This window comes from Mercurialis annua, linkage group LG3, assembly GCF_937616625.2.
Source record: "Mercurialis annua linkage group LG3, ddMerAnnu1.2, whole genome shotgun sequence".
NCBI classification, from domain to species: domain Eukaryota; kingdom Viridiplantae; phylum Streptophyta; class Magnoliopsida; order Malpighiales; family Euphorbiaceae; genus Mercurialis; species Mercurialis annua.
The window spans coordinates 61,058,279-61,086,202 of record NC_065572.1 but is presented as its reverse complement, the minus strand read 5'-3'; the positions used below and the strand labels follow the sequence as shown (position 1 = coordinate 61,086,202).

The 27,924-nt window shown below is 34.0% G+C and overlaps 2 protein-coding genes across 4 annotated transcripts; both read right to left on the bottom strand.

Annotated features, from left to right (window-relative positions):
* Positions 1-182: 182 nt before the first annotated feature.
* Positions 183-7,976, bottom strand: LOC126671748 (glutamine--tRNA ligase, cytoplasmic). 2 transcript variants are annotated; one of them, XM_050365544.2, is made up of 23 exons: positions 7,643-7,976; positions 7,508-7,558; positions 7,204-7,275; positions 7,015-7,114; positions 6,772-6,867; positions 6,629-6,690; positions 6,429-6,530; positions 6,247-6,345; positions 5,784-5,936; positions 5,609-5,664; positions 4,610-4,700; positions 4,444-4,530; positions 3,943-4,140; positions 3,756-3,854; positions 3,337-3,468; positions 3,093-3,229; positions 2,902-3,001; positions 2,722-2,817; positions 1,554-1,654; positions 1,342-1,447; positions 1,115-1,204; positions 876-1,005; positions 183-397 (listed from the first exon to the last, which is right to left on the bottom strand). In XM_050365544.2, exons 1-23 carry the CDS (start codon positions 7,778-7,780, stop codon positions 303-305), a joined length of 2,391 nt encoding a protein of 796 aa, XP_050221501.1. In that variant the 5' UTR covers positions 7,781-7,976; the 3' UTR covers positions 183-302. The 2 variants fall into 2 exon arrangements, with proteins under 2 accessions (XP_050221501.1, XP_050221503.1); XM_050365546.2 differs by having other exon boundaries at positions 6,247-6,336; positions 7,643-7,975.
* Positions 7,977-19,917: 11,941 nt separating this feature from the next.
* LOC130014585 (glutamine--tRNA ligase-like) lies at positions 19,918-27,232 on the bottom strand. 2 transcript variants are annotated; one of them, XM_050365549.2, is made up of 23 exons: positions 26,988-27,232; positions 26,859-26,909; positions 26,596-26,667; positions 26,392-26,491; positions 26,062-26,157; positions 25,795-25,856; positions 25,598-25,699; positions 25,419-25,505; positions 24,961-25,113; positions 24,785-24,840; positions 23,979-24,069; positions 23,816-23,902; positions 23,408-23,605; positions 23,221-23,319; positions 22,803-22,934; positions 22,560-22,696; positions 22,368-22,467; positions 22,188-22,283; positions 21,277-21,377; positions 21,065-21,170; positions 20,838-20,927; positions 20,600-20,729; positions 19,918-20,136 (listed from the first exon to the last, which is right to left on the bottom strand). In XM_050365549.2, exons 1-23 carry the CDS (start codon positions 27,123-27,125, stop codon positions 20,042-20,044), a joined length of 2,379 nt encoding a protein of 792 aa, XP_050221506.1. In that variant the 5' UTR covers positions 27,126-27,232; the 3' UTR covers positions 19,918-20,041. The 2 variants fall into 2 exon arrangements, with proteins under 2 accessions (XP_050221506.1, XP_055960881.1); XM_056104906.1 differs by having other exon boundaries at positions 26,596-26,663; positions 26,988-27,079.
* Positions 27,233-27,924: the final 692 nt, after the last annotated feature.

The following is a 27,924-nucleotide window of genomic DNA, read 5'->3' as shown; positions in this document are numbered from 1 at the left end:
ATGTTACAATTTTTCAGATAAATTTTGCAAATATTTGTTTCTTTTTAACTATTTTTCCACACATCCCTATTTTATATTTCAGGATTTTATTCTTGTATTGGATCTTTGTAAAAGGCCATCACATGTAAGATTTATAAAATGAAGATCTCGTCAAGCAAGAAAAGAAATGTACATAGGTTAAATTTAAAAACTAAAAACTGATTAATTCTTTAAACATTTATACACGTATGAATTGTAAATGACAAAAGTGTTTGCCCATAGATAGCTTAATCATATTCTGATTCAGCTTCTTGGACAATGACCTATTTCCCAGCCTTACCATAGCCATCTCTCAGGGTCACGGTACGATTGAAGACGAGTTTATCAGGTGTGGAGTCCTTATCAACAGTAAAATAGCCTGGTTTGAAAAAATTGAAAATATAAATATTAGACAGCTTAGTCCCTCGCACGCGATAAGCAATTAATAGCAAAATAAACTTTGTTGTCAACAAGTCCATTGAACCTTTCGAGTTTTATCAATTAGACTAAATGTATTAATTTTGGAAATAAAAATAATGGACTAATTGGCCAGAATTTTGGATTAATTGATCTAATCGATAAAAATGAACAAGATAAACGGACTGATTGATATAAAAAGTTAGTTTTGGTGTTAATTGTTCATTATGTATAACTTCAGGGAGCAAATTGATACTTAAGTCGCATTCAAACACCAATTAATAATATAGAGAGGAAAAATAAAATAAAAAGTAGAAAATAGCTCCATACAGTATGTTTTAAAACATCTCAAGAGCAGAAGATGAAGTGCAACAGGAATTGATTTTTGCAGTCAATGTGTAATCAAGGATCTGAAAACTAAAAAGAGTTTAAAATCTTACCAAGTCGTTCGAACTGGAAACTTTCGCCAACAGTGGCATTTCCAAGTGACGGAACAGCAAAGGCATTGGACACAACCTCCTTGGACTGTGGATTTAGATCAGCTAGCCAATCTTCAAGCTCAGCAGGATTCTGATGCAATCAATGATTGGAGAAGTTATCAGGCATTGAACTTTCCGGGGGTTGAAGCAAAATATGAAAAAACTACAACTCAATTAATTTAAATAAAATAATTGACAACCTCTGAATTAAAAAGTTTCTCAAATAATCTGACTTCCACTCTCAATGGATCAACCTGAGAGGAAGGTTCAGGAACCCAATGAAGAACACCCTGTGGAAAGACGTTCATTCACATAAAATTAGAAGCAGCAGACAAAGCAACAATTGAAAAGGTACACCGCCGATGAAAACACTGTTTCAAAGAAACTACATTGAAGAGGAAGTTGAAAGAACTGGAAAAACAGAGACCTTTGGCTTTGTCTTTTTGAAAGGATCGTATTCAGCCCGGATCTCCAGAACAGTCTCGTTATCTTCAGCCAGGACTACTTCTGTGCATTTTATAGGAAAAGCATACCTACACATAATTAAAAGCAGAAGTAAAATCTTCAAATGTTAAAGCAACTTTCTCATGGCAGAATTTTACATAATGAACCAGATCAACCGAGTGAATTTCCCTATACCTGAGTAAGACAGATTTACCCGGTGCAAGCCCATAATAATCCTTCGAATCTTTCATCCGAAAATCAGAATGTTCAATGTATACAACATTAGAAAATGGAACCTGAATTAAAGAAAAGCAATTGATGTAACAACTTGTGAAGCATGATCTTGCAGTACAAGCCTCAATCATCAATCACAAACAAATAATTAACAATCCTAACCATTAATATATTTCTCATTGGACCAACAATTGTGTATGCAACTCAATAGACCTATATCAAGTAGCTAAAAGAAAGACAGCAGCCCTGTCATAACAAAGATTTTCGTTTTACCCTGTAGTGCCCTCTTGCCAACAAGTTAAATATTAAAAGTTCAATCTTAAACATTTTGCAAATCACAAGATTTATATCCCATAGTTAAACCTTATTTCTCATCCATGCTCTCTTCACCGTATGCCTGTTTCACTTTAATTTTCTTCAAATGTGAACCACAAACAAAAGCAAGTTGAAAATAGAGAAACTCATAAGAAGCCATTTACTCTCTTACTAACAATTGATGTCTTTTGCATTAACAAGTTTGTGGAAAATATGGGCGGTTTTGGTTCATCAGGTCCCTCAACTTCTATTTGGCTTCCTCTCGTTTTTTTGGTTCATCAGGTCCCTCAACTTTTATTTGGCTTCCTCAGCTCCCTCAACTACCGTTTTTTGGTTCATTGGGTGACTAAACTTTTGTTTTTTGGTTCATTAAGTCCTTAAATGGATCTCCGTTTAAGGACCTAATGAACCAAAAAGCAAAAGTTTAGGCACCCAATGAACCAAAAAACGAAGTTGAGCGACCTGATAAACCAAAACCATATAGTTTCAGGGACCTCAAAATGGGTTTAGCCTAAAATATGATATCAAGAATGCATGCATTTAACATTATCATTTGTATCATTTTTACTGCCTAACAAACACAACCAAATCTGTTTCTCAGAAAAGCTCCATAAATTTAGAAAGAAACTTGGCTAACTTGCACTAGCTGAAACTCAATCTAGGATTTCTTTGGGTGGTCTGGCATCAAGGCTAACCTGAAACTACCTCAATCAACAAGAACTGAAAGAGAAAGGCGTTGAGGTAGTTTGCAAATTAAAATATTAAAGTTTGTGCATATCTATAACTTAAGCTTCAAACAGAAACACATGGTCACCTTGTAAAAAGCAGAAGCATCATCAGATTGTGCATCAGGCCATTTCTTCGCCTCAACATCCATAATTGAACCAGATTCTAGATTGGTAATGACCACCTAAGAACACAGAAAGGTTCAACTCAGGACTGGAATTCAATCAACAGAATAAAAGAATAGCAACCTTAAAAATAATATGAGCACCTTTAGAGGATGCAGGACAACCATAATACGAGGTGCAGTTTTGTTAAGTTCTTCTCTTATCTGATGCTCCAGCCGATCCAAGCGTATCAAACTACCATCACTGCAGCAAATACAAAAACGAAGTACCATAGATATAGTAAGTTCATCTAAAAATACGAGTGTTTCTGAGACAATGCAATCAAATATAATACCTTCTGGTGATTCCAATTCCACGAACAAAAGCATTAATAGCAGTTTCCGTAACACCCCTACGCCTTAAACCAGCAAGCGTCATAAGACGAGGGTCATCCCAACCATCAACATAATTCTTAGTCACCAAGAAATTTAACTGGAAAGGTGTAAAAAAACATAATGACAATTAGGTTTATCACAAAATAGCAAGGTATTATCAAATTATGAGACATACAAACAAGAGCTCATAAGATGTTTCCTCACTTTACGCTTTGACATCACAGTGTTTGCAACATTCAGCCGCGAGTATTCCCACACGTAAGGCTGATATATGCCCAATGCATGTAACAACCAGTAATATGAAGCACGTCGTGTCTCAAACTCCAGTGTACAAAGCTATGCACAATGACAAAAAGAGGAAAAAAGTTAGAAGGAATAGAAATACAACCCATATAACATTAAAGATTAAACTTGTGCATATTAAGAAATCAGATGGTTCACGATATAAAAACTCATGGAGGACATGAAAGACCAAGCAAATGCACACCAAATTAAGAGTTGAAATTAGAAGTCTTTATCATGGGAATAGATATTATGACTTTCACATATCTTAATTACCAATAAGTTACTTGAGAGTAAAAATAGAAGAAAATAGTGAAACATAAAGAGCAAATACACTGTACCGAATGAGTGATATTCTCTAGAGAATCCACCGTGCAGTGAGCATAATCATAACTTGGATAAATACACCACTTGTCTCCTGAACGTGGATGAGGAGTGAACTAAACAAAAGAATGACAAACCATTAGTGCATGCCAGAAATGGATAACGTCCTGTTCTACAAAATGACAATAATCTGATATCACTTGCCTTGATTCTATAAGCAATGAGGTCGTACATATTAAAATTATCACTCTGCATGTCTTGCTTCATTCTGAGTGTCGCCTTGCCTTCTTCAATCAGGCCTACTCTCATTTCATCAAAAAGTTTCAGAGACTCTGCAATTGGCCGATCCCTCCATGGACTATTCATCTTCTTTTCTCTGTACTCCTTAATTTCATCAGCTGTCTACAAACAACATTTAATTCCCTCAATCAACATTCCCAAATTCTAATTAATCAGTTTCAAGAAAAATTGGTTTTAAGGCGTTGCAAAAAGGAGACCGCCACAACTAGATAATTTAATAATTTAACCTCGGGCTAAAACAAAGCATAGCACACAGCCAACTAATAGGGGCTTTCACTCTTTTTTCTTTTTGCCCCCTGGGGGAAGGCAGAGTGAGGAAGAAGGCTGCAGTGGACACCCACAACATACTAAAAATTGTACCGTCTGGGTGTCTATCAAAATTTAAATGAAAATTATTGGTCTTACCTGGTGATCAACATAAGCATGACCCCTACGTATCAGCTCGATCGCTAAATCATAAAGATTTTGGAAATAATCACTAGTATATGTGATCTGCAAAAGGAATACAGCGTCACAGAAGACAGATTCACACAAAAACACACATGCTAGTCAGATATTGTTGCAACAATACCTTGAAGGGTTTCCAACCCATCCACTCAACAATTTCTTGGATGTGATCAATATATTCCTTCTTTTCAGCCTCAGGGTTTGTATCATCAAATCTAAATTTATCAAGGATTAGGAATTAACGCTGATACAGAATGATAGATGAAAAATTCAATCAAAATAAAGTTAAAGCAACTACATGCCTTATTTTCTAGCAGATGCTGGACTTCGCAAAATCAAAATAAATTGACCATTCTATAACTGTAAATTTTTATGGAATCATAGGATAATGGATGGGATTACTCTTCTATATAAACAAGTTTTAGTTAGAATAATTTATGATTATTAATTATTAGAGGAGAAATACATGGAAAACTAGAATATGCATATATAAGCAATATGAACTCAATCATCATTAATGCATAAATTTTACTGGAAGTGCCGCTTCCAATCTGAATAAAGAGGAAAAAATGTGGTTATCACATTATAAGAAGCAATAAATAGTCAAAAAAAACATCAAAATTTTAAATAAAATTGTTAGCTATAATCAATCTCCAAGTAGAGTAAATCTTAACAATGGTATAATAAAGAGCCTACACTAACATGTCCAGCTTACGCTAACATTGGACATAAATGATCTAATAAAAGGTAAGACAGCAATCAACTATTTGAAAAGTATAAACAGAAAGTTATCTACACACATAAGCACATATACACGGCGCTAGAAGTTTAAGTGCCTCAAATTAGAGATTCCCAGATAAATTGCCTAGATAATAACTCAAAAGAAAGGTGATATGAAGTTTTCTATGTTGATACAAACGATTCAAGAAAAGAAACTAAAATATAGGTGAGACTGATCCTTGGACAAATGAACTAGAAAGTTTAGGTAACAAATCGTCCTAGATTTTTTTTTCCAAATTGCAGTTAATAGAACAAACCAACATAGTAAGCTGGATGTATAAATTCTCAATGATAAACAGCATACACTAGCACATAAGAGTATTAAAAATCAAGAAAAAGTCACCTAAGATAGCAGCATCCACCTCGCTCTTTTGCCAGACCAAAGTCAACAAACATGGCCTGAAAAACATTTCAGAATGAGGGATAACCATGGTCCATGAATAACGAAAAATGACAAATCTCTATGTTATTTCTACCCTTTCAATAAAATCTCAAACAACAGTATGCATAGATGATACCTTAGCATGACCAATATGTAGATATCCATTTGGCTCAGGAGGGAAACGAGTGTAAACTTTCCCACCTGTTGCTTTCAGGTGTTTATCAAGCAATTCCCTTGTGTTGCTGCATCTCAAAACAGAGCCGTTGCTGAAGAATACTTCAGTATGCACCTAAAAGTAAAAAGAAATTATCATGTGTGCCTTGACAGGATGAAAAAGCTTATCAATTGGGATAATGAGAAACAGACAGTTGAAGAATTAATTGGAAAAAAAATGGAGAAAGGAAGCAATTAAACTTTATGTAAACATGTCAAGTTTGATATGCAAACTAATACCGAGAAAAATATTTTAACTTATAAATTCATTGTCACTGAGAATCATAAAGCCAATACTGGCAATGAACTAGACCAGACTTTAAACTGCATACTGATTAAAATCAAAATAAAAGCCTCATACTCATGAACTCATATTCAAAGAGCACCTTGAAATTTTCATCAGGATTCGGAAATATCAGGAATGGATTAAGATCTTCCTCAGATGTCTGTACAGGTGAATCAGCAACTTTCTTGTCCTGCACAATCTCAAAATACATAAAAATGAGTTATGAGAAAACAATATACCAAACATCAGTACCAAAACAGGTAACTGCATGCAAGTTTTCACCTGGACTTTTGCAGGTTTCTCCTTTTTCTGTTTTGCGGGCTTCTCAAGATCAGCTGCAGTCTTTTCCCCAAGTAATTCGAGTAATTTTGCATCTACGAGTTTCTAACAAACAAAAGAAAGCAGAAGAGTGTCAACAAATAAAGCATAAACATACATATTTCTGCTGTTGAAAACTTCACCTTAACACCATAATTAATCACCTTGACAATTTTAGGATCAGCCCAAGGAAGCCTCTTGCGAATATGCCCAAATAGATCACCCACTAGAAACAGAATAAGAAAACCAAATAAAAATATTTTATTTAATTAACAGGAGGCAATAAGCCATGATATTCAACACCAACCATTAGTTCGATAGCGCAGCTCCAGAATTGATGCCTTATTTTGTTCAAACACTTCATTTACAGTCCTTTTAATGTCTTCTTCCGAGACCTCAACACCTATTCCAGAAGGACGAGATATCATTATATTCTCTCTTGAAAATAACACCGCAAACATATAGTAAATTTTAAGGCAGTTAAGAAACAAAGATGACAAAATATCTACTGTATTTAACATATTCAATGCAACAGATAAATTTAACATACCCACACCACATGCTTCTTCAAATTCATTCGAATTGAAACTCTCAGAAGCAGTATTAGATAAAAAGGAAAATGCAGCTTCTAGTTGTGCCGGCGTTTTAATCTGCCAAATTTAAAACAGAGGAAGAATCAGTGTTATAAAGTTTTTGAATCAAGAAAGCTAAAAAGAGTGTAAATTAAAGTATGAAAAACCTTGGCGGAAACTATATATCCAAGCAACGTAGGCCGATGAACAAGTGCATTTGCAGGGTATTTCGTAGCTGCCTGTCCATAGGAAATTAAAAAAGATCACCAAACTCATACTAATAACTAACTATTCAGTTCATAAGTACAATGCATTTTCTTTTTAGCTACCAGTCCAATAAAAATCGAAACCTCCACATAAATTCAATTAAAATAACTAACTATTCAATTCCTAAAACACACTGTTGAATGCAAATAGCCAATTAGAGCAATTACAAAAATGTAAATAACCAAATGATTTGATCATACTTACAGTGTAAAGTAGATTTCCAACCGTTCTGTTGCATCCTTCAGTAACTCCCGCCTGAAAAAGTAACAAAAATAATCAAGAATCATAAAAAAAATTGAACCTAAAAAAGTACATAAATAAAAATACAAAAGAAAAAACCTCGTGAATGACGGCGAGAAGATTGTTAGTGACTTTGGTGTTGGCGATGGTGTTCTTAGCTGTTTTTTCTTCGAGTCCGATTTTCAAGAACAGGTCTAATGGAGTCGAAGCTGAATTTTCTGCTTCCTTCTCCACCATTTTTGTTCAGTTCAGCGTTAATATTTGTTGTGCGTGCAGGTCTATGGGGAAGATGCTAATGATATGATACTATTACAAAACCCTAGAAAACAATTTAAGAAAAAATGGTTCCTTATTTTGGAATGGAATTTTCGTTTTTTGACATTAAAATTGCTGCAACACCAATTTCTTTTGAAGAAAGGATTAACGTGCAAGACCAATTTCTTTTGAAGAAAGGATTAAGGCCTAATTATTTATTGGGAAAAGTTGAAAAATACTTGATTTTTTTAAAATAATCTCAAAAATACTTATGTTCGTTTTTATTTGCGAATAATACCTATAAAAGAAAATAAATTGCACCTAGCACTTGATTTAATAAAAACATTTAATTTAACACTTAAAATCTTATTTCTCTAAACCCTAAACCCTAAATTATACTAAACCCTAAACCCTAAATCATGCTAAAACCTAAACCCTAATCCCTAAACTCTAAACTCTAAACCCTAAAACATGCTAAACCCTAAACCCTAAATTTTAAATCTTAAACCGTAAACCCTAAATCATGCTAAACCCTAAATCCTAAATCATGCTAAACCCTATATCCTAAATCTTAAACCCTAAACAATAAATCATGCTAAATCGTAAATCATGCTAAACCCTAACCCTAAAATCATAAACCCTAAACCCCTAAAATCCTAAAATCTAAATTCTAAATCTTAAAAAAATGGAGTTAAATGTTGGATGAATAAAAAAATAAAGTTAAATGTTGGACGAAATAAAAAGGTTGGGTTAAGTGTTGGATGAAATAAAAAGGTGAAATCAAGTGCTGGATGAAATAAAAAGGTGGAATCAAGTGCTAGATGAAATAAAAAGGTGGAATCAAGTGTTGACAGAAAAAAAAAATGCTCAAGTATTTTTGGAATTATTTTTGATAATCAAGTGCTGAGTCTAATTTCCTCTTATTTAAAACCATCTTGTAACATTTTTTCGTTTATACCCTAATTTAGAAAAAAATTATTTGTACTTTTTTTTTTAATTTTTCGTTTTCAACTCTACCGTAAAGCACTAAATTGAACTTTTCTTATTTAAAAAAAAATTAAAATAATTTTTCATTTTTTAACCTATATTCTAATTAGACTTTAATATTATTAATAGTATAAAATACTTTCTTCTTTATAAAATTAAACTTATAATAATTATTTAATTTATATTAACTATAAATAATTTTTAAACACAAAACCGTAAAATTATATATTTTTTCAAGAAAAAAAATCGAATTCTCCATCCAGAGGAGGAGCCCGCTGGAGGAGGAGCACAGAACTTCTCCTCCTTCACATGAAGGAGCAGATCTGTGCTCCCCCTTCACAGTGAAGGAGTAGCACAGTGAGGAGGAGCACAGATCTGCTCCTCCTTCACAGTGAAAGAGGAGCAGATGGAGGAGGAGCAGGTCCTCTTTTCGAGGAATCCGGAAAATAAAATTTAATTTTCTTGTAAAAAAATATGTAGCGGTGTATAAATTGGAAGAGTATGGTGGTTTATCGAAAATATTTTTTAATTTATTTAGTTTTTTAATAAAAAATTAAATGTAATTAATTTTTTGGATTTATTTAAATATTTTTAAAGTTGAAGGACTTATTTGTATTTTTCAAACAGAAAAAAGATGATATAACCCTTCTATTTAATTATTTTTAATGTTTTCATCCTTCAATTAATTAGATTGTCAAAAAATAAAATTTTGGGATACAGTTGAAAACGAAAAATCAAAAAAAAAGGGTACAAATGAACTTTTTCCAAAGTTCAGGGTATAAACGAAAAAATGTTTCAAAGTGGGGATTTTTTAAGTAATTAAGCCAAGAATTAATGAAGTCATTCAATCCAATTTATATTTTTTGCCCAAATAACCTCAAAACTCTTCATTTTTGAGTCAGATTACTCATAATTATATTTTTAAAATGCGGTGAGGGATACAAAAAAAAATTAACGAGTTCCTTAATTGTTGCATTAAAATTATTATTTTTTTTAAGTCCAAGTCGATATATTAAATTAAGACAAAGCTGATTGATCCGCCAACACATAGCGAATAATGTCAGGAGGGACATTTCCTCTCCAAATGGACCTAGTATGGTTCTCAGAAAATGCCTTCTTATCAAACATATGAGCAACCACATTTTGTCTCCTACTAAAATGAGTGAAACCAGTACAACTATTGTTTTTATCTAGATCAATACAATCTTGAGCAACAAGACTAACACTATTACAAAGCAAATTGGTGTTTTTAAAGCTGTCCACTACGACTTTCGAGTCTGAATTGATCATGAAAGGAGTAAGATTAGCTTCACTAGCCAGAATAATGCATCCCTTATTGCAAATGCTTCACCCACATCCATAAGGAGATTACCTTCATATCTCATGCATTCAGCAACCAGAGGCTCTCCACGCTAGTCTCTGATGATCACACATGTAGTAAATCTGTCTTTCGCGAAGCCTGCATCTACATTGACAATATAAGTATCCTTTTTGGGAGGAACCCACCTGTTATCAGCGGTACAATTCTGGCCATTGCCTATTCTATTATGAATGTTGTTCTTCTCTTCATTAGCAAGTCTAAACTCTTCAGCATACGTGTAGGCATGAACCAGCTGATCCTTAGGCTTAGACTCACCACCGAAGAGAGTAACATACCTACCATGCCATAGCAACCAAAGAATGATCCCAAAAACATCATCCCTACTTAACTACTGTGAGCATGCATTAAAAAATCCTGAAGACTCCATCTCCCATCAGGTTTCAAACAGAAAGAAGCAGGCCAAGAATTTCAAACAGATCTAGCAGTTTTACAAAACAAAAGAACATGCATACCAGACTCCACATCAGATGAACAAATGGAGCAAGACACATCAACAGTTATCCTTTATTCTGAAGGTTTAATCTCATTGGGATCCAATTATGAAAGCATCTCCATAGAAAAAATTTCACCTTTTAAGGAACATGAGTCTTCCAAAAAGCCTTCCGCCATTGCATAGAACGTGAAGGGTCACAGCCTGAGGCAGGATTCTTAATCTCCATAGCTAAGTGATAGCCACTTCTCACAGTGAACTTACCCCTTTGGTCATAATACCATCTCCAAGCATCCTTCTGGTTAGATTTGGCTAAAGGAATACTCAAGATGCTAGCTGCTTCAGAAGGTGAAAAGGAGGCGTGAATCAGCTCTGCATTCCAACCACCTGGCATAGACATGATAGTATTTACAGTGACATTAGGATCAAGAACAGGCAAACTCTGAATTTTGAAAGATTTTTCTAAGGGAATCCACTTGTTCGCGTAGATACTAACCCTTTCTCCAGAACCTATTCTCAATCTTAGACCCTCATTGAGCAGCTCCCTACCCCAAACAATACTTTTCCAAGTGTAGGAGGTAGCCCTAGGACTGTTGGCTACCAAAAAAGAAGTATGCGAGAAATACCTACATTTGAATATCCTAGCAACAAGGCTATCTGGATTTGACAAAATTCTCCAATCCTGTTTGGCTAACACACTTTTGTTAAAACATTCTAAGTCCCTGAAACCCTGACCTCCCTGGCATTTAGAAAAGCAAAGCATTTTCCATTTAGCCCAATGAATTTTTCGAATAGTATCACTACTCCCCTCCCAAAATCTGTTACACAATTTCTCAATGGCATCAATGAGACTTTTAGGGATCTTAAAGAAGTTCATGAAATAAGTTGGGATAGATTGGACAAATGCTTTAATCAAAACATCTTTACCTCCTCCGGAAAGCAGGGAGCCTTTCTAACTCTGAAGTTTTTGCCAAATTCCGTCCTTGATGGATTTGAGATTGTTGCCTTTACTCCTCCCCACTGAAGAAGGCAAGCCGAGGTACTTCTCATGACACTTTATCTCAGGAACATCGAAAATCTGCTTAATCTCCTCTCTGACCTCAGGGTTGGTTCCCTTACCAAAAGAAAAAGCAGACTTCTCCATACTGATAACTTGTCCTGAAGCTCTGTTGTAGACCTGCAGCATATCTTTGATTAAATTGCACTCCTTAACATTAGCCTTACATAATAAAAGGCTATCGTCAGCGAAAAATAAGTGACAGACATGGCAGTTGTCTCCAAATTTAATGCTAGAGATCAAATTTCTATCCACAACAGCATTGATCAAACTGGATAAACCTTGAGCGCAAATCAAAAACAGGTAAGGGGATAAAGGACCCCCCCTGCGTAAGACCTCTATTAGCTTTAATGTTGTCTCTAACACTGCCATTGAGAAGGAAGGAGAACTGGACAGAAGAAATGCACTGCATAATTTTAGAAATCCATTGTTCTCTAAACCCAAGCTTTCGCATCATCTCCCTCACAAAGATCCACTCGACTCTATCAAAAACTTTAGACATATCTAGTTTTAAGGTCATAATCCCATTCTTCTTTTGTCACGACCCAATTTCATGAATCGTGACCGGCGTTAGGGTATGGGCATGGTTGTACCAAAACCCGTAGCAAGCCTTGCGGAAATCAAATGAACATTTAAACCTGCAGAAAAACTGCTCGGGGGCAACCGAGACTCCAACTTAAGTCTAGCAATTTATAATACAGTTCTATTATAAATAACTTAAATATCTGAAATGCTCAACAGCATGCCTTAAATATAATAATAAAATATTCCAGTGTAAACATGCTAAAAAAAACAATCGGTCTAATCGATAATCCCAATGCAATAACAAATGTAATATATAAACTAGCTCTACTGCGGTCTAAGAGTTCGAAAATAGAAACTAGTTTAATAACATAAAAACCTCCGAGGAATCAAAAGAATCGGAGTGGACCGGCTTTCAAATCATAAACCTGGAAAATTTGGGAAAACAACGGGGTCAGATATACTGAGATGAGTTCGCAATACTATTTACATTTATTAAGTTTAAAACCCTTAAATCAAAACATTTTTATACTAATATAATATGATTATGGAAAAACAGTATTGAAATGATCCCAGCGTAAGTATGACATAGCATACTGATAAACCCAGAGTGGACGGGAACAAATCCTCGTCATAAATATATACCAGAGTAAGCAAGACTTTAGTCTGCCGTTTCCCAGAGTACTTACCGGTGCACACAGTCTCGATACAAGCCTATCGAGTAGCTCGTTTCAATCCAGTTCCATAATCCGTAAAAACAGTTCACAAACATTTATAATATTAAAATATGATGCGGTACTTAATAAAGCGGTAAATAGCACTACAAACTCACTGCTTGCTTATCCACGTAAGTCTTGGCAACAGTTAACCCTGCGTAGACTCCGTAGCACGAGCAGTCGACGGGTCTAAAACATAATATAAGTTAAATTCCGAACAACCCCTATCTCTAAGAATACTAGACTCCACATAGGACTAGCATTGCAACCAACAATCAAACAAGGTAATCAAAGTACAACTAAACATCCATACAACTAATTATCCAAATAAGGCAAGTTCAGTTTAGGTGAGTTCATATCTTTAAAAAACAAAACCAAAGTCTTACATACTTAAATAATCTTCAAAACAATAACAGTTCCCAAAGTAGTGTGTTGGCCTTACTGCAGTATAGCCTAACACAACATGTCGGAAGACCACGTCTAACCCGATCCAACCATAAACCAAATTTAAAGCCAAAGTCTTTAATCAAACCTTAAATGAAACCAAATTCAGTTTTTAAATAAGAACTCACACCGAAACTTAATAATGCCATAAACAATTAAGCTTGCTAACACTTAGAAAGTAGCACCCCAAGTACATTGAAATATAACACCTTAAATAGAATCAATAAGATCCAACATTTTTTAAGTATCAACTTGAAAATAGAATAAATCAATCAAAACCTTACATGACAAATAACACTCTTATATGCCTTATATAGTTTAATCAAAATCAAACCACAACCTAAGATAGAACTAACATCCTGAAATAAGTTAAAACCAATTAGTAAATAATTTCCAGCCCTTAGTAACTTGATTAAAATCACCCTAAGTATGTCTCAAAGCTAGGGCAAAACCACAACACTTAGCAAATTAAGCCAACAACCAAAAGAGACCCAAAGTATTCGATTTTACTTTATAAAATAAATTCTTAAACTTACAAATTTCCAGCCACATATCTATGTTCTTAAAACAGCGATCTAAACCATCAAAACCATATTTAACATATGTTTTAGCCATTAGACAATTACCTCAAATCACTCAATGAAACAATTGTTAACAAACACCCTTTTAACCTTTTTAAAAGAAATTTCCAGATTTAGTTTTTAAATCAAAACAGAGTTTAGTCCAAAAACTTTAATCAAATGCAACACTAATCTACTTAAACGATTTCTCCAAGCCACCCAAAATATTGTTAAGTATCTAACACCCTATGATTCATTCGCTTGAAATTTTCAGATTTGAATAGAGTTTCAAAACAGAATTTACAACACAAAAATGTTAGCAATTTGATAAACCTTTCAATTGTAACATCTAAACCAAACCACCCAAGTTACAAGTAATATGAACAAGCCAATAGCACCTTAAATCAACCATTTACAGATTTAAAATCAAAACAAACAGAAAATATACTCAAACCACCCAATGTATCGAATCCAATCGAAAAGCTAACAATCTTAACAACACAAAATAAGGGATTAGATATACTAACCTTTTGAGATAACACACAACAAGAAAACCCAGCAATAAGAACAATCCAAATCAGCCTAAGAACGAACAACAACCCAAAGCTAATGAGCACACAACCCAAGGATAGATAAAATATGAATTAAACCTTAAAGAAATGATGAAAATACTTACTAATGATCACCAAAGGCTTAGGAATAGGTGGAATATGAAAATCAGAGAGTATGTGCCGTTTTAGGGTTTTTAGAAAAGTGTAAAATCAGTTTAGGTCGAATTAGGTGAGTTTAAATAGAAATCAGCGAACTGCACAGTGCACGCGTCGCGCCCGCTACACCTCCTTCGCGCCCGCGATACATGAATCGCGCCCGTGATTCATGCATATCGCGCCCGCGAAATGCTACTGCCTCCGATGAAATTTTGAGATTTTGAAATTTAAATCGAAAACGTTTCAAACTCCGAGGTTACTTCTAATATATCTTAAAACACATTTTAAAAGGTTTGGAACCTTCGACACGCGAATCTAAGTGGTCGAACCACTCAATGAACCCAAGGTATCGTTTGGGCTAACGGAACAAGTTAGAAAAAAATACGGGGTGTTACATCTTTTTATTGGAGTGCTTAATAAAATGGATACATTCGAAGCCAATCAAAGCATTATTGATAATTTGCCTACCAGGGGCAAAGGCACTCTGAGCACTATCAATGACACCATTCAGAACAAGTCTAAGCCTATTAGCAAGCGTGTTAGAAATAATTTTGTAAAGAACATTGCACAAGCTAATCGGCCTAAAGTGGGGCATGCATTTGGCATTCTTAATTTTAGTGATGTAATGATAGTCTCGTTCATACAGCTGAACTCAGCCTCACTGTTAAGGGCCAAAAGACATACCTCGGAGATCTCTTTGCCAATCACATGCCAGTACCGCTGAAAGAAAAGAGCAAGAAAACCATCTTTCCCCAGAGCCTCTAGTTGGAGCCATCTCTTTCAATGTTGCAACAATATCTCTTTCTTCAAATCTTCTACAGAGCATATCATTCATGTCATCACTGACGTTAAACCTATATTTTTGAAATAAAAATATAAATTATGGGGTTATTTGACCCCAAAATGAAGTGTTTTGGGGTTAGTTGTTTAAAGAAGTATAAATTGGATTAGATGACCCCGTGTCACAAGTTTAGAGGGCGCGTTGACCCTTTGTTCACTTTCTTTCCTATACAAAATTAATGATTTATTTTGAGGTGTCATAAATGGGTTTTTAGTTAAAATATTCTATAGTTTTGATTTTTTTTTATCATAGGCTAATTTTTTTTTAAATGAAATATTCAAAATACATAAATGAATGATTCCTCAACAATTTTGAGTGAGCCATTCCACAACGGAATGATTTTGTTTTGTCAAAGATGGTAATCAACTCTTTAAAATCTCAATTGTTAATTTATTAGTTACAGAGGCGTGGTTCGAACCCACAACCTCTTAATGCATTTAGAGGTGCCTTAGCCATTTAAACTAGGTTCACATCAGCCGCAACGGAATGATAAGTACTGTAAAAGCTGTTAGTGATATGCACTAGGTCAATCATATTTGACCATGTTTTGACTTTATCATTTTGTTATTTATTGATTGGTAGTTTTTATCATTTTATATTAATGATTAAAATACTTGAATGGTTAATTCTTTCTAAGGTCATCAAGTATGTAACTTGATAGTAGAACCCTTAGATTTTATGAAAGAATTATATATCATCTATCCCTAATCTTAATAGAACATTGAGACTAGTATGATGTTGACTGATGATTATGTTTTACTAATCATGTATATGAGATATTAAGTCAAATCATAGGTGCTATTTGAGAAATAAGGCACTGGATGACCCACTATGAGAATACTACATAGATCACTGTCATAAGTAATTCTCATTACAGTTCTTTTAGTATAATCCTTTGACCTTGAAATCATCATGGATTTCTACATAGCTATTTCATATTTTGATAGTCTTACATTATCTTTAACAGGATAATGGAATAGATTGTCATTGGATATGAAAGTAACTATGTGAGAAATGTGAGTGATTGAGAAGGAATTTGTCCCTCATTTATTTGAGTAAGATATCTATGGGCCCCTTGAAGAAGATAGACTGAAGGAAATGCATGGCCATGCTAAATGAATTGATAAAGAGTTATCATTTTCAGTCTACTTAGAGTCTAGAAACTAATGATTGAATATTATAAGGATGACAGGACTATGCCTTATATTCAATCTGGATATCGAGAGATAAAGGGATTAAAATATTATTGTAAATGGTTAAATCGGATTGTCGATATTCGTATAACTTGGGTAGTCATAATGTCTTGCTAGAGGCCACTTATAACTTGTGGGCTGAAATAGGGATTTCGGGCCTACTGCCAACGTTATATGAACCTACAGGGTAGCACACTAAGAACAGGTCCAAAACAGTTATGGGTTGTACAAGCCCAATGTGATTAATTGATTAATTATTATATATATATATATATATAATTCATAATATATATATATATATATATATATATTAATAAATATATATTAATTCGAAATTAAGGATAAGTGTTTTCCTTAGTTTATTATTTTTAAGATAATAAAAAAGAGTTTTTGATAAACATAAACTTGTAAGAATTGCAATGAGATTGAAATTCGAATTTGTCTCAAACCCTAGTGTTGTTGTATCACTATAAATACACATTAAGCAATTGGTTTGAGGATCACGAAATTCATTATTCATTAAATCACTAAAAATTCGAAATTGCTTGTGAAGCAATAGTGCTAGCACACAAGCACTAGTTTTGGCTAAGTTCTGTTCGTGTGGATACTCGTAGAGGACGTATTCTTTTGGAGGCGTTTCTGATCCGAGGCCAGGTATCACCAAAGTGAACCACCTCCTTCTTTCCTACATAGCTGTTGAATTCGACATACAAGTAAGCACTTATTCTGTTATTAATCTATTAAGTCGAATTACATGGATCTTGGTTTGGGTTTTATATAAATTTTTGAAATTCCGCTGCGTCATGAACTCAGAAAACCCTACAAGCAGTCATCAAATAGGGCTTTTCTAGCCATCAAATGAATCGCCCGATACATATTAAAATCTAATTTTCGAGAATTGGAAAACTAGATTAAAAATATATTCTAATACTATTTCGACATCTCTATCATCATTAGAGGAGGAATTAACAACATTAATAAGAACCTAGCAGTCCCCTTTAAAGAGTAGATCTTGTAAGCAACACTTCCTCCATTGATGTCTGAAGCGCCTCTATCTCAATCAGCGCTATTATGCCAACAAAATGTCGAGTTCCAGCCAAAATAAAGTTACTTACACAAACATATTTCATTATTTGCTTTCCAAGTACGACAAAGTTAAAAGATATATAAAACATAATTCTCTCTCGTCTTTCTTGTGATTGTGGAGTTTTAGAAACGACAACCGCCTTATCAGTTAAATTGTCTACCTTTTTCATCAAAAAAGAGATTTGTTCATCTTTTTCCGTAATGGAGTCAGAAAGAGCCTCCAACACCTTGATCATCTTAGCAACTTGCTCTTCTAAAAAAGTAGTGCTAGTCATCATCACGCTCATGACATTAAAAGAACATTTTGATAATGTTGGTGTGTGGTGGGGTTGGCGAATCCTTGCGTATCGGAGACTTAGGATCTCCTTTTGCCTTTGGTGGAGATTGAGTTGGTGATGGAGTTTCTTCATTTGATCGTGGTGAAACGAGCATCTTTTAAAGAAGGGGAAGAGTGCGAGCATAAATATCCTCAATCAACCTCTCCTTTATTATTTCTCCCGGGCTAGCGTTAGTTGTATTTCGCACGGTAAAACGAATAGGTGTCTTGAATTGACCACCGTAGTTGTTGTTTCATGAAGCCATAGATTTTGATAGTTGATTCTTTGAATTTACGAAGGAAAAAGATGAAAGGTAGAGATGTCCCACTGGGTGTGTCAGAAATTTGTTAACACGAAGTTCTTGTCCTGAAATTGAGAAGCAAAAAAATATGAACAAATGTCAATTTTATTGAACTTAATCAAAAAGCGGAGTACAATCTCTATGGGGTAATTTCTACACGTGTAGAATTTTAAATCCTTTGATGCTTTCCTTCAATATTTGTGGATTAAGGGCTTATGAAGTTTGTTCTTGAATCCGTTGTAGAATCTCCTTCGATTTGGTGAAGGAAATAGTTGAATTATTACGAGTGATGAACACGTCGTTTGATGATTCAAATATGAAGACCTGATTTAATTGTGTAGTCATTTTCTTGAATTCTTGACGGGTGATTAACACAACGTATAAAGATTTAATTTGATGTAGTCGCTTGAAAAAATTGTGCAGAGTTTCTTTGTTACTTTATTTGCAGAATTTCCACAATTTCAGAATGTTGTATGTGTTGTTGCAAAAGCACTCCTATTTGTAAGAGTGTAGAGAATATGTATTTATACATATATCTCTATATTTGAAAAGAATAATTAATTTTATTTTTATTAGCTAAATGAGATATTTATTTACTAATAAAAAAATAATATTTTTTTTTAATATTAAGCAAGTATAATTTGTTAATTTACCCAAATGATTTATATAATATTATTTAGACTTTATTTAATAATTAATTTTAAAATTATTAAATAAATTCAAAAGTCAAATATACTAAGCACAATTTATTTTAAGCTTAATCACTCAAAAACCCCTCAGCTTTAAACTTTTTCTCAATTCCACCCCGACGTTGAAAATTTGTCAATTTTACCCACTTTTGAATTTTCCGTTTTCAATTGTACCCCAATATTTTAATTTTTATTAATTTTTTTACTTAAATGATGAAATCATTCAATTAATTAAGTCTAAACATGAAATTAAATTCTTTTTTATTCAAAAAAGTACAAATAAGTCCATTATTTTTAAAAACTAACTAAAAACCATAATCAAATTAACAATAATTTAAATTCTTAATTAATTTAACTAAATTTAAATAAATTTTAAAAATATACAATTAATATATGCGAGACATGGAGAATGTTTTAAACAAATTTCCAAACGCAAAAGACGTTAATTTAATTATTCAGGGTACAATTGAAATACAAAAATGCAAAATAGGGTAAAATTGAATAATTTTCAACGTCAGGGTATGATTGAAAAGGGGCTAAAAGATCGGGATTTTTTAAGACATTAGGCCTTTATTTTATGGGCCCCAAATTTATGGGTCAGCACATACCCTTTAAATAAGTCAAATAACGAAGTTAATTAACAAAAACAGGTAGTAGTTAATTTAATCAAACGTAAGGAATAAAGAGTTGGCTTTTTAAAAATCGTGAAGGAATCGACAATTATAACGTAATGTGAGGAGGATAAATAGTAATTATCCCTTTTTCTAAACATCCCTATTTTATATTTCAAGATACTTTTTGTATTGGGTTTTCGTAAAAAGCCATCACATGTAAGATGTACAAAATGAAGATCTCGTCAAGCAAGAAAAGAAATGTAGATAGGTTAAATTTAAAAACTAAAAACTGATTAATTCTTTAAACATTTATACATGTATGGATTGTGAATGACAAAAATGTTTGCCCATAGATAGCATAGCTCATCATAATCTGATTCAGCTTCTTGGACAATAACCTATTTCCCAGCCTTACCATAGGTATCTCGCAGGGTCACGGTGCGGTTGAAGACGAGTTTATCAGGTGCGGAGTCCTTATCAACAGTAAAATAGCCTGGTTTGAAAAAAAAATGATTTAGGCAGCTTAGTCCCTTGCAACCGATGAGCAATTAAAAACAAAACTAACTTTCTTGTCAATAAGTACCTTGAACTTTTCAAGTTCTATCAATTAGACTAAATGTATTAATTTTGTAAATAAATATAGGGAGCTAATTGGCCAAAGATTTGGATTAATTGATCTAATGGATCAAAATTGACAAGTTCAAGGGATTAATTGATATAAAAAGTTAATTCTGGTGTTAATTGTTCATTTTGTATAAGTTCAAGGAGCAAATTAACATTTAAGTTGCACTTAAACACCAATTAATAGTATAGAGAAAAAAAAAAGAGAGAATAGCACCAAAAACTATGTTATAAAGCATATCTCAAGAGCAAAAGATAGAATTTGAAGTGCAACTGAAATAGATTTTTGCAGTCAATGTGTAATCAAGACACTGAAAAGAGTTTAAAAATCTTACCGAGGCGTTCAAACTGGAAACTTTCGCCAACAGTGGCATTTCCAAGTGACGGTACAGCAAAGGCATTGGACACGACTTCCTTGGACTGTGGATTTAGATCAGCAAGCCAATCTTCAAGCTCAGCAGGATTCTGATGCAATCAGTAATTGGAGAAATTATCAGGCATTGAATTTTCTGGTGGTTAAAGCAAAATATGAAAAACTACAATTCAATTAATTTAAATAAGATAATTGGCAACCTCTGAATTAAATAGTTTTTCAAATAATCTGACTTCCACTCTCAATGGATCAACCTGAGAGGAAGGTTCAGGAACCCAATGAAGAACACCCTGTGGAAAGACGTCCATTCGCATAAAATTAGAAGCAGCAGACAAAGCAACAATTGAAAAGGTACACCGCCGATGAAAACACTGTTTCAAAGAAACTACATTGAAGAGGAAGTTGAAAGAACTAAAAAAACAGAGACCTTTGGCTTCGTCTTTTTGAAAGGATCGTATTCAGCCCGGATCTCCAGAACAGTCTCATTATCTTCAGCCAGGACTACTTCTGTGCATTTGATAGGAAAAGCATACCTACATGTAATCAAAAGCAGAAGTACAATCTTCAAATGTTAAAACAACTTTCTCATGGCAGAATTTTACATAATGAACCAGATCAATTGAGTGAATTTCCCTATACCTGAGTAAGACAGATTTACCCGGTGCAAGCCCATAATAATCCTTCGAATCTTTCATCCGAAAATCAGAATGTTCAATGTATACAACATTAGAAAATGGAACCTGAATCAAAAAAAAGCAATTGATGTAACAGCTTGTGAAGCACGATCTTGCAGTACAAGCCTCGATCATCAATCACAATCAAATAATTAACAATCCTAGCCATTAATATATCTCATCGGACCAACAATTGTGTATGCAACTCAGTAGACCTATATCAAGTAGCGAAAAAAAGACAAGCCCTGTCATAACAAAGATTTTCATTTTACCCTGTATTGCCCTCTTGCCAACAAGTTAAATATTAAAAGTTCAATCTTATCATATTGCAAATTACAAGATTTATATCCCATAGTTAAACATAGACTGATTACAGTTTCACATCTAATCTAGACTGATTACAGTTTCACATCTAATTGGCTGATTGATTACTTGTGAGTTGTGATCATTGGCAAACCTAACCTTAATTCCCATCCATGCTCTCTTCACCGTATGCCTGTTTCACTTTAGTTTTCTCCAAATTTGACCCACAAAAACAAAGGCAAGTTGAAAATAGAGAAACTCATAAGAAGCCATTTACTCTCTTACTAACAATTAATGTCTTTTGCATTAACAAATTTGTGGTAAAATATGATATCAAGAATGTATGCATTTAACATTATCACTCGTATCTTTTTTACAGCCTAACAAACACAACCGAATCTGTTGAAACTCAAGCTAGGATTTCTTTGGGTGGCCTGTTTTCAAGGCTAGCCTAAAACTACCCTCAATCAACAATAACTAATAGAGAAAGGCATTGAGGTAGTTTGCAAATTAAAAAATATTAAAGTTTGTGGACATCTATAACTTAGGCTTCAAATAGAACCAAATATTCACCTTGTAAAAAGCAGAAGCATCATCAGATTGTGCATCAGGCCATTTCTTAGCCTCAACGTCTATAGTCGAACCAGATTCTAGATTGGTAATGACCACCTAAGAACACAGAAAGGGTCAACTCAAAACTGGAATTCCATCAATAGAATAAAAGAATAACCTCCTTAGAAATAATATGAGCACCTTTAGAGGATGCAGGACAACCATAATACGGGGTGCAGTTTTGTTAAGTTCTTCTCGTATCTGATGCTCCAGCCGATCCAAGCGTATCAAACTACCATCACTGCAGCAAATACAAAAACAAAGTACCATAGATATAATTAGTTTATCTAAAAAAGACGACTGTTTCTGAGTAAATGCCACCAAATATAGTACCTTCTGGTGATTCCAATTTCACGAACAAAAGCATTAATTGCAGTTGCCGTAACACCCCTACGCCTTAAACCAGCAAGCGTCATAAGACGAGGGTCATCCCAACCATCAACATAATTCTTAGTCACCAAGAAATTTAACTGGAAAGGTGTAAAAAACAGAATGACAATTGGGTTTATCACAAAAGAGCAAGGTATTATCAAATTATGAGACCTACAAACAAGAGCTCATAAGATGTTTGCTCACTTTACGCTTTGACATCACAGTGTTTGCAACATTCAGCCGCGAGTATTCCCACACGAAAGGCTTATACATGCCCAATGCATGTAACAACCAGTAATATGAAGCACGTCGTGTCTCAAACTCCAGCGTACAAAGCTATGCACAATGATAAAAAGAGAGGGAAAAAAGTTAAAAGGAATAGAAATACAACCCAAATAACATTAAACATGTACCCATTTAGAAATCAACTGATTCACATTAGATATAAAATCTCATTGAGGACGTGAAAGACCAAGAAAATGCACACCAAATTAAGAGTTGAAATTGGAAGTCTTTGTCATGGGAATAGATATTGTGACTTTCACATATCTTAATTGCGAATACAGTACTTGAAGTAAAAATAGAAGAAAATAGTGAAACATGAAGAAGAAATATACTGTACCGAATGAGTAATATTCTCTAGAGAATCCACGAGACAGTGAGCATAATCATAACTTGGGTAAATACACCACTTATCTCCTGTACGTGGATGAGGAGTAAACTGAACAAAAGAATGACAAAACATTAGTGCATGCCAGAAATGGCTAACGTCTTGTTCTACAAAATGACAATAATCTGATTTCACTTGCCTTGATTCTATAAGCAATGAGGTCATACATATTAAAATTATCACTCTGCATGTCTTGCTTCATTCTGAGTGTTGCCTTGCCTTCTTCTATCAGGCCTCCTCTCATTTCATCAAAAAGTTTCAGAGACTCTGCAATTGGCCGATCCCTCCATGGACTGTTCATCTTCTTTTCTCTGTAATCCTTAATTTCATCAGCTGTCTACAAACAGCATTTAATTCCCTCAATCAACACTCTCAAATTCTAAGTAAAGCAGTGTCAAGAAAAATTGGTTTTAAGGCAGGCAGTGCAAAAAGGAGTATTTAATGCACAGGCTAAAAATACATAGCACACAGCCAACTAACAGGGGACATACTTAAAATTGTACCGTCTAGGTGTATCAAAATTTAAATAAAAAATATTGGTCTTTACCTGGTGATCAACATAAGCATGACCCTTACATATCAGCTTAATCGCTAAATCATAAAGATCTTGGAAATAATCACTAGTATATGTGATCTGCAAAAGGAAGACAACGTCAGAAGACAGATACACACAAAACACACATGCCAGTCAAATACTGTACCAACAATACCTTGAAGGATTTCCAACCCATCCACTCAACAATTTCTAGGATGTGATCAATATATTCCTTCTTTTCAGCTTCTGGGTTTGTATCATCAAATCTGAATTTCTCAAAGAATAGGAATAGATGAAACTAACAATCAAAATAAAGTTAAAGCAACTACATGCCTTATTTTCTAGCAGATGCTAAACTTCGTAAAATCATAATAAATTGACCATTCTATAGCTGTAAATATTTATGGAATCATTGGATAACAGATGACACTACTGTTCTATATTAAAAGGTTATAGTTAAAATAATTTATGATTATTGAATATTAGAGGGGAAATACATGGAAAACAAGAATATGTATATATAAGCAATTTAAACTCAATCATTATTAATGCATATTGTACTGGAAGTGCCGCTTCCAATTTGAATAAAGAGGAAAAAAATGTGATTATCACATTATAAGAAGCAACAAATAGTAAAAAAACATCAAACTTTGAATAAAATTGTTAAGGCCTAGTGCCTTAAAAAATCCCGACCTTGTAGCCCCTGTTCGATCCTACCCTGACGTTGAAAGGTATATGAAGTTCAATATGTTCATACAAACGATTTAAGAAAAGAAACTGTAAAAATATAGGTGAGACTGATCCTTGGACAGATGAAATAGAAAGTTCAGGAAACAAGTCATCCTAGATCCTTTTTTTTTTCAAATTGCGGTTGATAGGACAAACCAACAAAGTAAGCTGGATGTGTAAATTCACAATGATAAACAGCATATACTGGCACATAAGTGTATTAAGAATCAAGAAAAAGAAAACAATCCTCACCTAAGAATGCAGTATCCACCTCGCTCTATTGCCAGACCATAGTTAGCTAACATGGCCTGAAAAATATTTCAGAATGAGGGATAACCATGGTCCATGAATAACGAAAAATGACAAATCTCTATGTTTTTCTCTACCCTTTCAACAAAATCTCAAACAGCACTGTTCGTAGATGATACCTTAGCATGACCAACATGAAGATATCCATTTGGCTCGGGAGGGAAACGAGTGTAAACTTTCCCACCTGTTGCTGCCAGGTGTTCATCAAGCAATTCCCTTCTGTTGCTACATATCAAAACAGAGCCGTTGCTGAAGAATACTTCAGTAAGCACCTAAAAGTAGAAAAACAAATTATCATGTGTGCTTTAACCGGATGAAAAAGCTCATCAATTGGGATAATGAGAAACAGACAGTTGAAGAATTAATTCGGAGAAAAATGGAGAAAGGAAGCAATTAAACTTTATGTAAACATGTCGAGGTTGATAAGCAAATTAAAACCTAGAAAAAAAAGTAACTTATAAATTCATTGTCATTGAGAATCATAAACTGGCAATGAACTGGATCAGACTTTAAACTGCATACTGACTAAAAATCAAAATAAAAGCCTCATACTCATGAAAGCATATTGAAAGAGTACCTTGAAATTTTCATCAGGATTCGGCAACATCAGGAATAAATTAAGATCTTCAGATGTCTGTCTAGGCAAATCAGCAACTTTCTTGTCCTGCACAATCTCAAAATACAGAAAACTGGGTTATGAAAGCAACATACATAACATCAGTACCAAAATAGGTAACTGCATGCAAGTGTTTGCACCTGGACTTTAGCAGGCTTCTCCTTTTTCTGCTTTGCGGGCTTCTCATTATCAGCTGCAGTCTTTTCCCCAAGTAATTCGAGTAATTTTGCATCTACGAGTTTCTAACAAACAAAAAAGAGAAGAAGTATCAACAAATAAAACAAAACATACACATTTCTGCTATTGAAAATTTCATCTTAACAACATAATTAATCACCTTGACAGTTTTAGGATCAGCCCAAGGAAGCCTCTTGCGAATATGCCCAAATAGATCACCCACTAGAAACAGAATAAGAAAACCAAATAAAAAGATTTTATTTAATTAACAGGAGGCAATAAGCAATGTACATGCATGGACAAATTAAAGCAATGGAATAAAAATGGCAACAATCCATATAGCTGCATGAAAAACAGAAAAGAAAGATGGTAAAGCATACAACAGCAAAGAGAAATTGAAGAAAAAACTTTAGAATTCAACACCGACCATTAGTTCGATAGCGCAGCTCCAGAATGGATGCCTTATTCTGTTCAAACACTTCATTTACGGTCCTTTTAATGTCTTCTTCTGAGACCTCAACACCTACCCAAAAGGATCAGAGATCATTATCTTCTCTCTTGAAAATAAGATTATCCATCAAAGAATTATAAGTAACACTGCAAACATATAATAAATTTTAACAGTGACGAAACAAAGATGACAAGATATCAAGGAAACTCAAGAAGTGGCAATAAACAGAACAAAACACTAAAGCATTACCTCAAGGAACCTACTGTAATTTAGCGTATTAAATGTATGAGATAAAATTCAACCTACCCACACCACATGCTTCTTCAAATACATCCGCATTAAAACTCTCTGAAGCAGTATTAGATAAAAAGGTAAATGCAGCTTCTAGTTGAGCCGGAGTTTTAATCTGCGAATTTTTAACAGATTTAAGAATCAATATTATAATTAAAATTTAAAAAACTTACTTTTCGAAGCAGTAAAGCAAAAAGAGTGTAAAATACAGTATAAAACCTTGGAGGAGACTATATATCCAAGCAACGTAGGCCGATGAACAAGTGCATTCGCTGGATACTTTGTAGCTGCCTTTCCGATAGAAAATTCACCAAATTCATATTAATAACTAACTATTCAGTCCAATAAAAACCAAAACTTCTACATAAATTCAATTAAAATACCTAACTATTCAATTCCTAAAACACACTGCTGAATGCAAATAGCCAACAAGAGTAATCAAAACAAGATTATAAATAAGCAAATTATTTGATTATACTTACAGTGTAAAGTAGGTTTCCAATCGTCCTGTTGCATCCTTCAGTAACTCCCGCCTGAAAAAAAAAACTCAAGAATCATAAAAAATAATTGAACCTAAAAAAGTACATAAATAAAAATACAAAAGAAAAAACCTCGTGAATGACGGCGAGAAGATTGTTAGTGACTTTGGTGTTGGCGATGGTGTTCTTAGCTGTTTTTTCTTCGAGTCCGATTTTCAAGAACAGGTCTAAAGGAGTCGAAGCTGAATTTTCTTCTTCTTTCCCCGCCATTTTTTTCAGTTCGAAGAAAAACTAACGGCGTTAACTTTTGTGCGTGTCAGTCTATGGGAAAGATGTTGATGTTTTTAATACTGTTATAAACCCTAGAAAGCAAAATTAAATTTTTTTTTCCTTATTTTGGAATGGATTGCCCTTCCCCGTTTGGAATATTATATTTGGCCCGCCCGAATTGTTTGGCCCAAAAAAAAACGAATAAGACCAATTATTCCATTCTTCTTTGGGTAATCTACACAAATCCCTCAAAAATGGTCCTATCTAATGTTTTTACCTCAGATTTTTTATTTTTGCAAAAATCTCTCAATAAAATAGAAAAGTTTTCACAATTCTCTCATAACCCAAAATAAATTTGAAATAGGACAATTATAACCCCTAAACACAAAAGCCGTGTGATACAAATAGGACCAAAAAATTCTTCATCTTCAACTTCCTTTTAAATTGCCGCCATTAAAGCTTAGCATTAATTTCAGTACTGCTTCAGCCATATGATTTGAAAGAGTCATGAAACACCACTTCACGAGTTTGACATGATGACCACGATGATGTGAATCTTTTTCTTACTCATGGCTATTGCTTTTTTTGGAGCGGATCTGAAATGAAATTATAAATTACAATAAATAGTTAACATGACAGTAGTCCAACGAAAGTTCGATGACTGTTGGATGGAGAGCTGGCGTTTTGACGGTGGTCCGGCGGAGGTATGGCTGATTACCTCCGATTTCCTTATTTTTGGATCTAAAATCACTCTACCTGTTCCGACAAGATTTGTATCCATTATCGATTGGCTACCGTC

What these genes read in the sequence shown, in the direction of transcription:
- LOC130014585 (XM_050365549.2), bottom strand. Translation starts at nt 27,125, where the DNA reads ATGGCGGGGAAAGAAGAAGAAAATTCAGCTTCGACTCCTTTAGACCTG. An exon ending in TCATTGCTTATAGAATCAAG is followed by an intron (nt 23,320 to 23,407) that starts GCAAGTGAAATC and finishes TCTTTTGTTCAG; the next exon opens with TTTACTCCTCATCCACGTAC. An exon ending in GGTAAATCTGTCTTACTCAG is followed by an intron (nt 21,171 to 21,276) that starts GTATAGGGAAAT and finishes GATTACATGTAG; the next exon opens with GTATGCTTTTCCTATCAAAT.
- LOC126671748 (XM_050365544.2), bottom strand. Translation starts at nt 7,780, where the DNA reads ATGGTGGAGAAGGAAGCAGAAAATTCAGCTTCGACTCCATTAGACCTG. An exon ending in CTGATCCTAAAATTGTCAAG is followed by an intron (nt 6,531 to 6,628) that starts GTGATTAATTAT and finishes TTTGTTTGTTAG; the next exon opens with AAACTCGTAGATGCAAAATT. An exon ending in TCAAAAAGACAAAGCCAAAG is followed by an intron (nt 1,205 to 1,341) that starts GTCTCTGTTTTT and finishes GTCTTTCCACAG; the next exon opens with GGTGTTCTTCATTGGGTTCC.